Source organism: Coffea arabica, chromosome 3e (assembly GCF_036785885.1).
Source record: "Coffea arabica cultivar ET-39 chromosome 3e, Coffea Arabica ET-39 HiFi, whole genome shotgun sequence".
In the NCBI taxonomy this organism is placed as follows: Eukaryota; Viridiplantae; Streptophyta; class Magnoliopsida; order Gentianales; family Rubiaceae; genus Coffea; species Coffea arabica.
The window spans coordinates 4,561,475-4,571,334 of record NC_092315.1 but is presented as its reverse complement, the minus strand read 5'-3'; the positions used below and the strand labels follow the sequence as shown (position 1 = coordinate 4,571,334).

General features: G+C 37.7%; 3 protein-coding genes across 4 annotated transcripts; all 3 read right to left on the bottom strand.

Moving 5' to 3' along the window:
• Positions 1-714: 714 nt before the first annotated feature.
• On the bottom strand, positions 715-2,601 carry LOC113734264 (deacetoxyvindoline 4-hydroxylase). Of its 2 annotated transcripts, none has more exons than XM_027260696.2 (4): positions 2,460-2,601; positions 1,670-2,240; positions 1,225-1,546; positions 715-1,120 (listed from the first exon to the last, which is right to left on the bottom strand). In XM_027260696.2, the coding sequence occupies exons 2-4, from the start codon at positions 2,209-2,211 to the stop codon at positions 875-877; spliced, it is 1,110 nt and encodes a 369-aa protein (XP_027116497.2). In that variant the 5' UTR covers positions 2,212-2,240; positions 2,460-2,601; the 3' UTR covers positions 715-874. The 2 variants fall into 2 exon arrangements, with proteins under 2 accessions (XP_027116497.2, XP_027116496.2); XM_027260695.2 differs by having other exon boundaries at positions 1,670-2,252; positions 2,460-2,523.
• A 739-nt stretch (positions 2,602-3,340) lies between these two features.
• LOC140038906 (deacetoxyvindoline 4-hydroxylase-like) lies at positions 3,341-4,886 on the bottom strand. Its single transcript, XM_072084496.1, has 3 exons — positions 4,311-4,886; positions 3,873-4,194; positions 3,341-3,760 (listed from the first exon to the last, which is right to left on the bottom strand). The coding sequence occupies exons 1-3, from the start codon at positions 4,853-4,855 to the stop codon at positions 3,515-3,517; spliced, it is 1,113 nt and encodes a 370-aa protein (XP_071940597.1). The 5' UTR covers positions 4,856-4,886; the 3' UTR covers positions 3,341-3,514.
• A 2,074-nt stretch (positions 4,887-6,960) lies between these two features.
• Positions 6,961-9,860, bottom strand: LOC140038905 (1-aminocyclopropane-1-carboxylate oxidase homolog 1-like). The gene is made up of 3 exons (XM_072084495.1): positions 9,228-9,860; positions 8,051-8,372; positions 6,961-7,441 (listed from the first exon to the last, which is right to left on the bottom strand). Exons 1-3 carry the CDS (start codon positions 9,725-9,727, stop codon positions 7,181-7,183), a joined length of 1,083 nt encoding a protein of 360 aa, XP_071940596.1. The 5' UTR covers positions 9,728-9,860; the 3' UTR covers positions 6,961-7,180.

The following is a 9,860-nucleotide window of genomic DNA, read 5'->3' as shown; positions in this document are numbered from 1 at the left end:
TTTTTTAAGTACTACATAAAAAGTGCTTGCACAAACCTTCGTTTCCCTCTAGCTCTTTTTTCTGTTATCATAAGGACTTCTCACCAAACAATGGAAGACAACGTTCACTGAGTTTGCTTGCACTGATCAACCTCGTCTTTATATGTTTGTTTCATTTTCTATCCACATCATTGATGGGAAGCAATTTGCACCTCAGAAAAGAACAAGAAAACAGGCGGGCCAGCATCTACTCAACGTGAAATTATGTATCATCTGCATTGGAAGCAAACATAAACACATAGGTCTACCCAATGTTACACAAGGAGAGACAGAATTCTCCAGTCTCAGCTGCCAAACGTAATTGACAAGGCTAGGATTCAATTTTTCTTCAGTAGGCGAAACTGAAACAACTAAACCACGAGTATTCTTCATAATTATCATTTTATATTCAGTAGCTTCTCATTCATCATAAGCTTCAATTTATCTAGTTGAAACTGTAAATGCAGGTAAAAGGTATTCTTCCCCCCCACCCCCCCCCCCCCTTTAAATGCAGGTAAAGAATTACTCTAGTAAAATAGCCATTTTAGAAGTTCAATTACAGGAATATGTTATTTCATACGTTCTCGAAAAGATGCTGAGATATGCCAATTCAATTAGTTAAGGGTACTAGTTCATGACTTCATGTTTAGGCTACACGTTTTATGAATCTATACATCTTTTGCGACTGCTTTCCACTTTCTCAATCTGCATAATTTTGTAACTTATTTATTCTCATTGATGATAATCAACGAAGAAGCAACATATTAGCAACAGGAATGTGATGTTCTCTTGCAAAACAATGCTGCAGGAGATACAGAAGTGCAGATTATTCTTTAACTCTTGTGGACACTGCTGCTCAGATCTTAAAATTGTCAAGGCCTGACTTGTCAATTGGCCTTGAGAATAAGCCACTTATATATTCTTTAACTGTAAACTCCCTGTAAACTGCAGGGGTTTCATCTGATGTCAACTCTTTGGCAGGACCATAGATCTTTTCAGGCACAGCAACACCGATGAAAAAGCATGCCACTGAAATCCTAGGTCCTATTCTGTTTGCAATCACTCTGTGCTCCCTACTCTTAAACTTGTCGTTCGATACAATCTGACCAATATTTGGATTGAAAAGTGTTAGTTGCCGTATTAGATTCATTTCAGAGTTGGGGGGTTTAATTAATGTAGATGCTAAATTATCTTTTGGAGACCTACCTGAAGAAGATCTGCAATATTGACTACCAAACCTCCTGGGATTGGAGGCACATCTGTCCAATTGTTATCATGCAAGAATTGAAGGCCACCAATATGATCTTGTAGAAGAATGGTAAGAAAAGCAGGATCTGTATGCCTGTTAACTCCCAGAGTTAGGTCTGGCTCAGGGCACGCTGGATAGTAGTGGCACACAAATGACCGGCCCCTTGCGCACTCCATGGCTCTTAGGTTGTCGAGTTCCATGCCAAGAGCTTCTGAGAGTAACTCAAATAATGTTTCTGCCAGCTTGGTTACATGATTTATGTAATCCATTGCTGAACTTCTGCAATTTTATATACAAGTACGAAGGAGATTTGTTATAGCTGGAATCTTGATTGCCTTAGAATGAAAGTCAACTAGTAAAATGTGTCAAGTAAATTGGTGATTATGCAGAAAAATAGTATACCTGCAAATCTCAGGCAGTTCATCAGGTACAATTTGATTATAGTACAGCAAATTGATGGTCAAAGTATCCCTCCAATTGACAGATCTTGAATGATACAGATCAATATTGCTATCAAATCTTACCTTTCTCATCCGATCACGAGAATAGTACTCTTTCTTCAGCTCTGCATCTTGTTCATGAAATTTGCGGGTTCCATCTATCATTCCATCCAAGACACTGGATGGAATTCCATGATTAACCACTTGGAAAAATCCCCATTCCTCTGATGCCCGCCTTAATCCATCCACGATACTCTTGCGCTGATCATCGATTTCTATGCCATTGAGATCTATTACTGGAACTTTTGCCTGGGAATGGCCATGGTTCAACTCCTCAACAAGCTCATCCGGTGGCCGAATGAAGATTTTAGGAAGACTAGTAACTCCAGCATCAACTAGTCCTTTAACCCCTGCTTTTGTATCATCAAAGGCCTTCAGATCTTTTATTCTACCATCATCTACACCTGATTGAGTTGTAGTCTCTTTGACACTTGACTCATCCATACTTTAGACTGCAAACTGTATAATGGTACCTGCAAAGTGCCCTATCTAGAACTTTTATGTCATAAGCTCATAAGCTCTTACTAATATAAACTGACTCAAATTGCTTTGAAGCAGAAAATTAATAATTGGATTACAGTGCTTTACGGAGGGAGTACCTTATCTACAAGTCTTTGACATTCTTAATAACTTTGAAATATTTTAAGTGTTTTTTTAAAGAAAAACCATTGAAAAAGAACTCTTCTACTCACCTTATTTAAGGGCCAATGCCCAGCTGTGGAGGGCATTGACCATCCAATGTACTGACACAACTTGTATGGTAATCTCATTCAACTTTCAGACAATGGGACAATGGTTCATATCAAGTGAGCAAAGAAAGAAAATTCCTTAATGGAAGCCCTCAAAACATAAAATATTCAGGCCTTTATAAGAAAGCAAATTATTCAACAGAGGTCTCAAAACAAAAATATTCAGGGCTATCAAGAAGGGAGAAAAAAATTTAAGGAAAACAAAAGATTCTCTTTTTGTTTAGTATTCAATAGCTGGCGTTATCCTTTCCGGTTTTTTGTCATTGCGATGTTATTGCCTCTTATCAAGTGTTTCTAGTAAAGTTTTCTCCCATTTCCACACACTATTATTACATTCCACTGTCTTGGTGTGAAAATTACAAATGAAGTTGTCCCAAGTTTGCAGAAAGCTAAATGATGGGACGGAAGGATTACATATTTTTAGTGGTTTTTCTAATTTCGAAATTTCATCAAATAAAAAGAGAGAGAAAAAGGAAGGTGTGTTCCTAGTCGAGTTTTGATGGGTGTTTTTCAGTAGCTCTAGATTAATTAAGCCAATTGAATTGACTAGTGATTTGATTTTGGATTTTGAATTCTGTAGTGAATAGGACTAAAGATAATCATCAACTAGGCTGATCGGATAATTGTTCTGCACTTTTTATGGTTATTTCTTGAAAGTGCAAGAAATCTCACTTTGTTTACAGCCATGAGCAACCTTGCTTTTCAATTTTTTTAAGCCACCATTAACTTGTACTTCATGGAAGGCTCATTTTTCAACCAGGTGCATGATCTATGAGTGTGTGAATATCAGTTTCTTCTCAGAATACTTAAATTGCAAATTATGATTCCCAAAAACGAAGTTCAACTTAGCAAAATAAAGGCAGCACGAACGGTGCTGCTATCTTGGAAAACAGAGATTTAGGAATGACAAAACAAGTACAAGTACACATGACATGGTCCTTATTAGTGTAATGTGTTCCACATAGAGTATGGAATAGAGCTATGGATTTGCTGGCTCATCAGATTTTCAGTTTCTGAAGGCGGGAGTTATCAAGTGAATTTGAGTAGAAGCTCTTGAGATACTCTCCAACTTGGAATTCTTTGTAGAGTGCTGGACATTCTTCTGAAACCAGTTCTTTGATTGGACTGTAGATCTTTGGAGGTGCAATTACACCAGAAAAAAAGCAAGCAATTGATATTCTAGGTCCAATACGGTTTGCCAGGACTCTGTGCTCTGCACTCTTAAACTTGTCATTCGAGACAATCTGACCAATATTTGCATTTTACAAAGTTAGTTGCCAGATTAAAAAAGGGAGGGCTGGGACTTGGGAGGGGTTATGATTATTAACAGTCACATTAAATCCTGCTTAAACAAACCTGAAGAAGATCTCCAATGTTAACCACCAAACTTCCTGGGACGGGTGGCACGTCTATCCACTGGTTATCGCGCAGGACTTGGAGGCCACCGATTTGGTCTTGAAGAAGAATGGTAAGGAAGGACGGATCTGTATGCCTTCTAGTTCCTAGAGTTTTGTCTGGCTCTGGGCATGCTGGATAGTAGTGCAAAACAAAATTGCGGGCTTTTGCACATTCCATGGCATTTAAGTCATCTAGTTTTAGGCCAAGAGCTTCTGATAGCAACTCAAACAGACTTTCTCCAAGCTTGGTTACATGATCCATGTAATCCATGACTGCATTTCTGTCATTTGGTATAGGAATGCCAATTAGACTTCTCGTATGCAGAAAATAAAATATAGATAAAGAGGACAATCCTAGCAAATTTAATAGTTGACAAGATTATGAAGGGAAGCTTACTTGCAAACCTCAGGCAATTCATCAGGTTCAACTTGATAAGTAGTCATCAGATTAATGGTCAAAGTGTCTCTCCAAGTAGCAACATTTGATTGATACAGATCAATATTGCTAGAATATCTCACTATTCTCGACAGATCACGAGAATAGTACTTTTCCTTCAGTTCAGCATCTAGCTCATGAAACTTGCAGGTGCCATGTACAATTCCATTCAACAGTTTTGCTGGAATCCCATGATTTGCCACTTGGAAAAACCCCCATTCCTCCGATGCTCGCCTTAGTGTATCAACAACACTCTTCCTTTGATCATGACCACTTTGTATGCCACTGAGGTCTATCACTGGAAATTCTGCCTGGGAACGGCCAAGGTTTAGCTCCTCCAGGAGTTCTTCAGGTGGCCGAATGAAGATTTTGGGTAGACTTTTGGCCCCTGCATCAACAAGTCCTTTCACGCCAGCTTTCGAATCATCAAAAGCCTTGAGCTCTTTGAAGCGATCACCATCTGCAGCCAAATGATTTGCAATGTCTTTGGCACTCGAGTTATCCATCCTTTCCAGGTCAAAGCAAATCAAGCTTTTCTCAAACAAGATTTCTTTGATAGTTCCAATTCGGGCTTCAAGTATATATACTTCTTCATTACAGCCTAACATGTTAACTGTCTACAATACGGTACAATTCCAACCATAGTACTGAATAGACATATTTTTTTAAGTGTTTCCGGGCGGCCACTGATTAGAAATATTCTGTCAAATGCATCATCAGTTGCAGAAGGCATTTTTAATTTCCGTTGAAAACTACGGCAGCTTTGACAATTCTTCAGGTGAAAAACTGCAGTAAGGAACTAAGCCGATTAAAGTTATTCATGATCGTAACGCGAAGTAAGGAATTTTACAATGTCAACCAGTTCTTGGTTCTTTAACATAAACCTTAATTTTAGGATCTTCCTTTGGGATTTTCAAATGAAAATCATGAGTTTGAGGACTCTAGTAAACTCCACTCACTTCTAGCATAAATTGCAAGAAACCCTATGAACAGAAACGGGCTAGATTGCACTGCCTAAAACAATTATCGATCCCATTGAATCTTCCAGTTTGACTACTTGAATGTCTTGAGCAATCAGGGTATGTCCATTTTTCCTGTTTTGAATTCTTGTTTGTCCTTTCCTTTATTTTTTTTGTTTTGTTTTTCTTTTTAAATGTCTTTTCTATGCTTAAAACTGGAAGCAGATGAATCTAGTTTTGCCAACAAAATGTTTTTACCACAATAGGGGATACTCCATAAGAACTGTGAACGGAAATAATTTCTTATGTTTTTCAACGCCCTTGAGGATATAGGACTATGGATATATTCGAGTCAAGTTTGAGTATTACATTACTCGAATTCGGTCTGAGTTAAAAAACTGAGTTTGAACTTAAGCACGTCAAGTTTTTTGAAGTCGAGCCTGAACACGACGTCAATTCACCTTACTCGAGGTCAAGCCTAATTGAACTCACCTAATAAGAATTTTAAAGATAGGATATAATTGACACTTCACACTAATAAATATAAAAATTATATATATGTATGTGTATATATATATATATATATATATATATATATATATATATATATATATTGAAAGTTCGATTGGGCTCGTTGAACCTATGAAGTTAGGAATATAATACTTGAACTCGACTTGTACATATTATTGAGCACTTCAAACTCGACTCAAACTCGATCAACATCGAGTTTGGATTGTGTAATTAACTGAGTTACTCGCGAGATCAAGTCGAGTGGCTTGGTCAACTTGCATCTCTATATAGGACAAAGATTTCTGATTTTCTAAAATTTTTTAAATTTGTATCACCCTCTTGATTAGCAGCAATATTCTAAATGGTAGATAATCATATCTTGGTACTCACAACCTAATTTAATTTGTAAGAACATTAGGTAAGTAATTTCGAAATCTCCTATTTGACCATCAAACACTTCCTTTCCTCCTTCCCTTTTGTGTTAGGTTTGCAACCTCTCATTGCTCCCCAAAAAAAAAAAAAAAAAAAATTTAACCAGTAGTACCTATCACAACTTTCTTTGTTTTTTTTCCTTACGAAAAAACAGTAAAAAAATCCCATTTTAAACTTATAATTAAAGATCATGCCTTCTCTATCAATTAAACATATAAACCGAGCTTGAATTCGCAACCATATCACGACAATGGATACTTAACGCCTGTGCATGCTTCAGGCATCCACATTTGCGATGTAGCATGGGAATGGACGCAAACTCAACCAGATTGGACCTTAATTAGGCATGAACAATGCAGAAATCATATAGGAATATGCACCAGCTTTTTTCTGATACAACTGCGTTCACCAACTTTTATCTTGTACTACATGACCTCAGCATAGGCCCCCAGTCTATATTTTTAATATTTTAGAAGTGTGACTTTATATTTTACAGTCTGGTTTAAGATAACTGAAAGGAGAATTGCACTAATCATTCTTCATAGGTTACTAATGTGAAATTTTAGTTCTCCAAAATCAAAATGCGCAATTTTAGTTCCTAACAAATAAAAAGTGTTCGCTTTAGTTCCCAACAAATTTTAGTTCTGTGGACAAAGATTCATTTGCAATCCTATTACCCATGATAGCATCACAACCTGGAAAACGAGAACTTGGTACAAGGAAAGCTAAAGAACTTCTTATATTCGAGAATTACAGGGATGTAACATCTGATACATAAATTACAGAATAAATGGGGTAAAATGCAAACTATCATCAAGACAGTACAAAAAAGCATAACATGGAATTTCATTTACCCCTTGTTATTACTACTTGAAAGCAGAGCAAACCCTTTTTTGACAACTTCGATCAGTATAATTAGTACAACTTTCATCATGTTCTTTCCAACTTGAAATGCAGCAAAGCAGGAACACCGTCCAGTCCCTTTGAATTATAGTAGGCAACGAATTCTTGCATTGTTGTCTCTCTGTAAACTGGAGGATTATCTTCTGACAATAATTCCTTCATCGGTCCATACAACCGTGTTGATGGGTAAAGATGTGGCTTGAAAAAGCATGCTATGGATACTCTTGGCCCGACGTGGTTTGCTCGAACTCGATGCTCTACGCTTATAAACTGATCATTGGAAATAAGCTGCAAGGGGGTTTTTGGTTTTTTTTGGGGGGGGGGGGCGGTTATTCAAAAATGCTAAGAAATTCTCGAACAAGATAGATAGTCTCTCACGGTAATAGCAAACCCTTTGGAAAGATCACATTCCAGAAGAACATATGCCAATGATTTTACAGTGAGAAATTGTAGAAAATGCGCAAGGTTATTAACCTTCTTTGGTGTTTTTGTTGTACATGATTTCTAATGTCAAATCTTACTTCTCCGACTATTCATTGTTCTTTTTTAACCTTTTTGTGTTTCTGATACTGGATAATGCACAAATTTATAAGGAAGCCATTCTCCAGTATAAAAGGGAGATGTATACTACTCCCTTTTTACTAAGAAATGGTGTATTATGCTCACATATACTACTCCATCATGTCCATCAAGCTTTTTCTAATAGATGTATTACAGAAACAAATACATTTACAAGCATAGAGGATGTATTATCCACAGGAGTAGCATTTGAAACTATAAATGCAAGAATCACAATAACCATGTAAAACAGTTCAATGTAGACAAATAGCATATGCAACAACAAAAACGAAATCGACTTGATGCTGAAAGATAATATGATAGGTGACTAGAGCATACCTGCAAGAGATCACCAACATTCACTACTAAAGCTCCTGCTACAGGAGGAACATTCACCCAGTGGTTTTGGTGAAGTACCTGAAGTCCTCCAATATGATCTTGAAGAAGAATTGTAAGAAAATCAGGGTCAGAATGTTTGCTAGTGCCCATAGTAAGTTCAGGCTCAGGACAAGCTGGGTAATAGTGAGACAAGACTGCCTGCCCCTCTGCACAATCTATGCCCATGAGATGATCACTTTTGAGCCCAAGTGCCTCGGACAGTAATTCAAATAGAGCAGTCCCAAGTTTTCTCATTTGCTCAGTGTACTCCATGATTATGTCTCTACTCGTAACGTGAAACACAAAATCCAACAACTCAACAACTTCAATTGTTGAAACTAGATAAGTTGTACATTTAAGGATGTTGATAATGTAAACATGCTAAAGAAGCAAGAAAGCTTTCCACTATCCTTTAGTGGCTCATTACTCTATAAAGATAAGCAGAAGTAGGTTTTTGGATATAGGCATTGTCTATAAATGAACATGAACGTTTACAAAAAGATTACCTTCTTTCCAAGGATAAAACAAAGTCTGTTGCAGGAGCAGAGAAACAATCAAGGTGAAAACACAGAGCAAAAGAATACACATTAATTGCTTGAAATTGGTGGCTACATTTCTACATTCACACATGAAGCTTCCATTGATAATTAAGCAACTCTAGCAAGCACTAAGCAGCATCACGCCAAGTATTTCTATTAGCAAGTAGGCCAGATCATTCGATTTGTTATTCAAAAGACTGGTGCAGTACAAAATTTACCATGTCAAGCAAGAAAATTTTGTATTCCGAGCCGTAGACCTCAATGAGTTTCATAGCTAATGCGACAATTTGCAAGAGAGCCTAGGCAAATTAAGGACAATTATTCTACCCATCATGGTTGATCATACTTTTTATTCCAAGTTCTAATCTAATCTACAAGGTGCCTTCAGTGAATACCAATTTCCACATTTGCAAATTTTACAAAAAACCATGCCTTGCACTTTTGTAAAGTCATATCTACAGAGTGATATTGAAATATTCTTGAAACTGTAACACTATTGAATCAACAACATCACATATTCAGCGAATAATCTAACTAATTTTCAGTGAATGTATGACTAAATACAAAAATAGAAACCATAAGCAAGAGCACATCAGTACCTGCAGACCTCAGGCAACTCAAGAGGATCAAGGGGCTCAGGTCCCATAACACAGAACAGAGTATCCCTCCAGTTGGCAGACCTAGACTTGTACAAATCAAAATTACTGGTGTACTGGACCTTCTTACTTGTCTGGCGCGTGTAATACACGCGCTTCTCTTCATGCGGCAGCTCATGAAAGTCGCGCGCCCTACTCAGCATTTCCCCCAACACCCGCGCGGGAACTCCATGGTTCACCACGTGGAAAAATCCCATGGACCTGGCAGCCGTCTTCAGCTTCTCAACCACCTCCTCCCTCCGGCCAGCGAGGTCCACCACCGGAATTTGCAAATTGGTATCCGATACTGGGTAGTCTCGGGCGAGCTCATCTGCCGGCCGGACAAAAATGCTTGGAATTCTTGAAATTCCGGCGTCCGCTAGACCTTTAACTCCTGCTTGTGACTCATCAAAGGCTTTGAGCTGCTGTAATCTATCAAAATTAGGCGTTTGCTCGACTTCCATGTGGAGAACTGGTAACAAGCTTAGTAGTGATCAGTGCATGACAGAACGCTCCCTTTGTTTTTTTTCTTCTTTTTTCTTTTTTCTGGTGGTGGTGGGTGATGGAAAGTTTTCCAAATTGGATAAGTTTTCCAAA

What these genes read in the sequence shown, in the direction of transcription:
- LOC113734264 (XM_027260696.2), bottom strand. Translation starts at nt 2,211, where the DNA reads ATGGATGAGTCAAGTGTCAAAGAGACTACAACTCAATCAGGTGTAGAT. An exon ending in GAACTGCCTGAGATTTGCAG is followed by an intron (nt 1,547 to 1,669) that starts GTATACTATTTT and finishes ATAAAATTGCAG; the next exon opens with AAGTTCAGCAATGGATTACA. An exon ending in ATATTGCAGATCTTCTTCAG is followed by an intron (nt 1,121 to 1,224) that starts GTAGGTCTCCAA and finishes AATATTGGTCAG; the next exon opens with ATTGTATCGAACGACAAGTT.
- LOC140038906 (XM_072084496.1), bottom strand. Translation starts at nt 4,855, where the DNA reads ATGGATAACTCGAGTGCCAAAGACATTGCAAATCATTTGGCTGCAGAT. An exon ending in GAATTGCCTGAGGTTTGCAA is followed by an intron (nt 4,195 to 4,310) that starts GTAAGCTTCCCT and finishes ACCAAATGACAG; the next exon opens with AAATGCAGTCATGGATTACA. An exon ending in ACATTGGAGATCTTCTTCAG is followed by an intron (nt 3,761 to 3,872) that starts GTTTGTTTAAGC and finishes AATATTGGTCAG; the next exon opens with ATTGTCTCGAATGACAAGTT.
- LOC140038905 (XM_072084495.1), bottom strand. Translation starts at nt 9,727, where the DNA reads ATGGAAGTCGAGCAAACGCCTAATTTTGATAGATTACAGCAGCTCAAA. An exon ending in GAGTTGCCTGAGGTCTGCAG is followed by an intron (nt 8,373 to 9,227) that starts GTACTGATGTGC and finishes CGTTACGAGTAG; the next exon opens with AGACATAATCATGGAGTACA. An exon ending in ATGTTGGTGATCTCTTGCAG is followed by an intron (nt 7,442 to 8,050) that starts GTATGCTCTAGT and finishes ACCCCCTTGCAG; the next exon opens with CTTATTTCCAATGATCAGTT.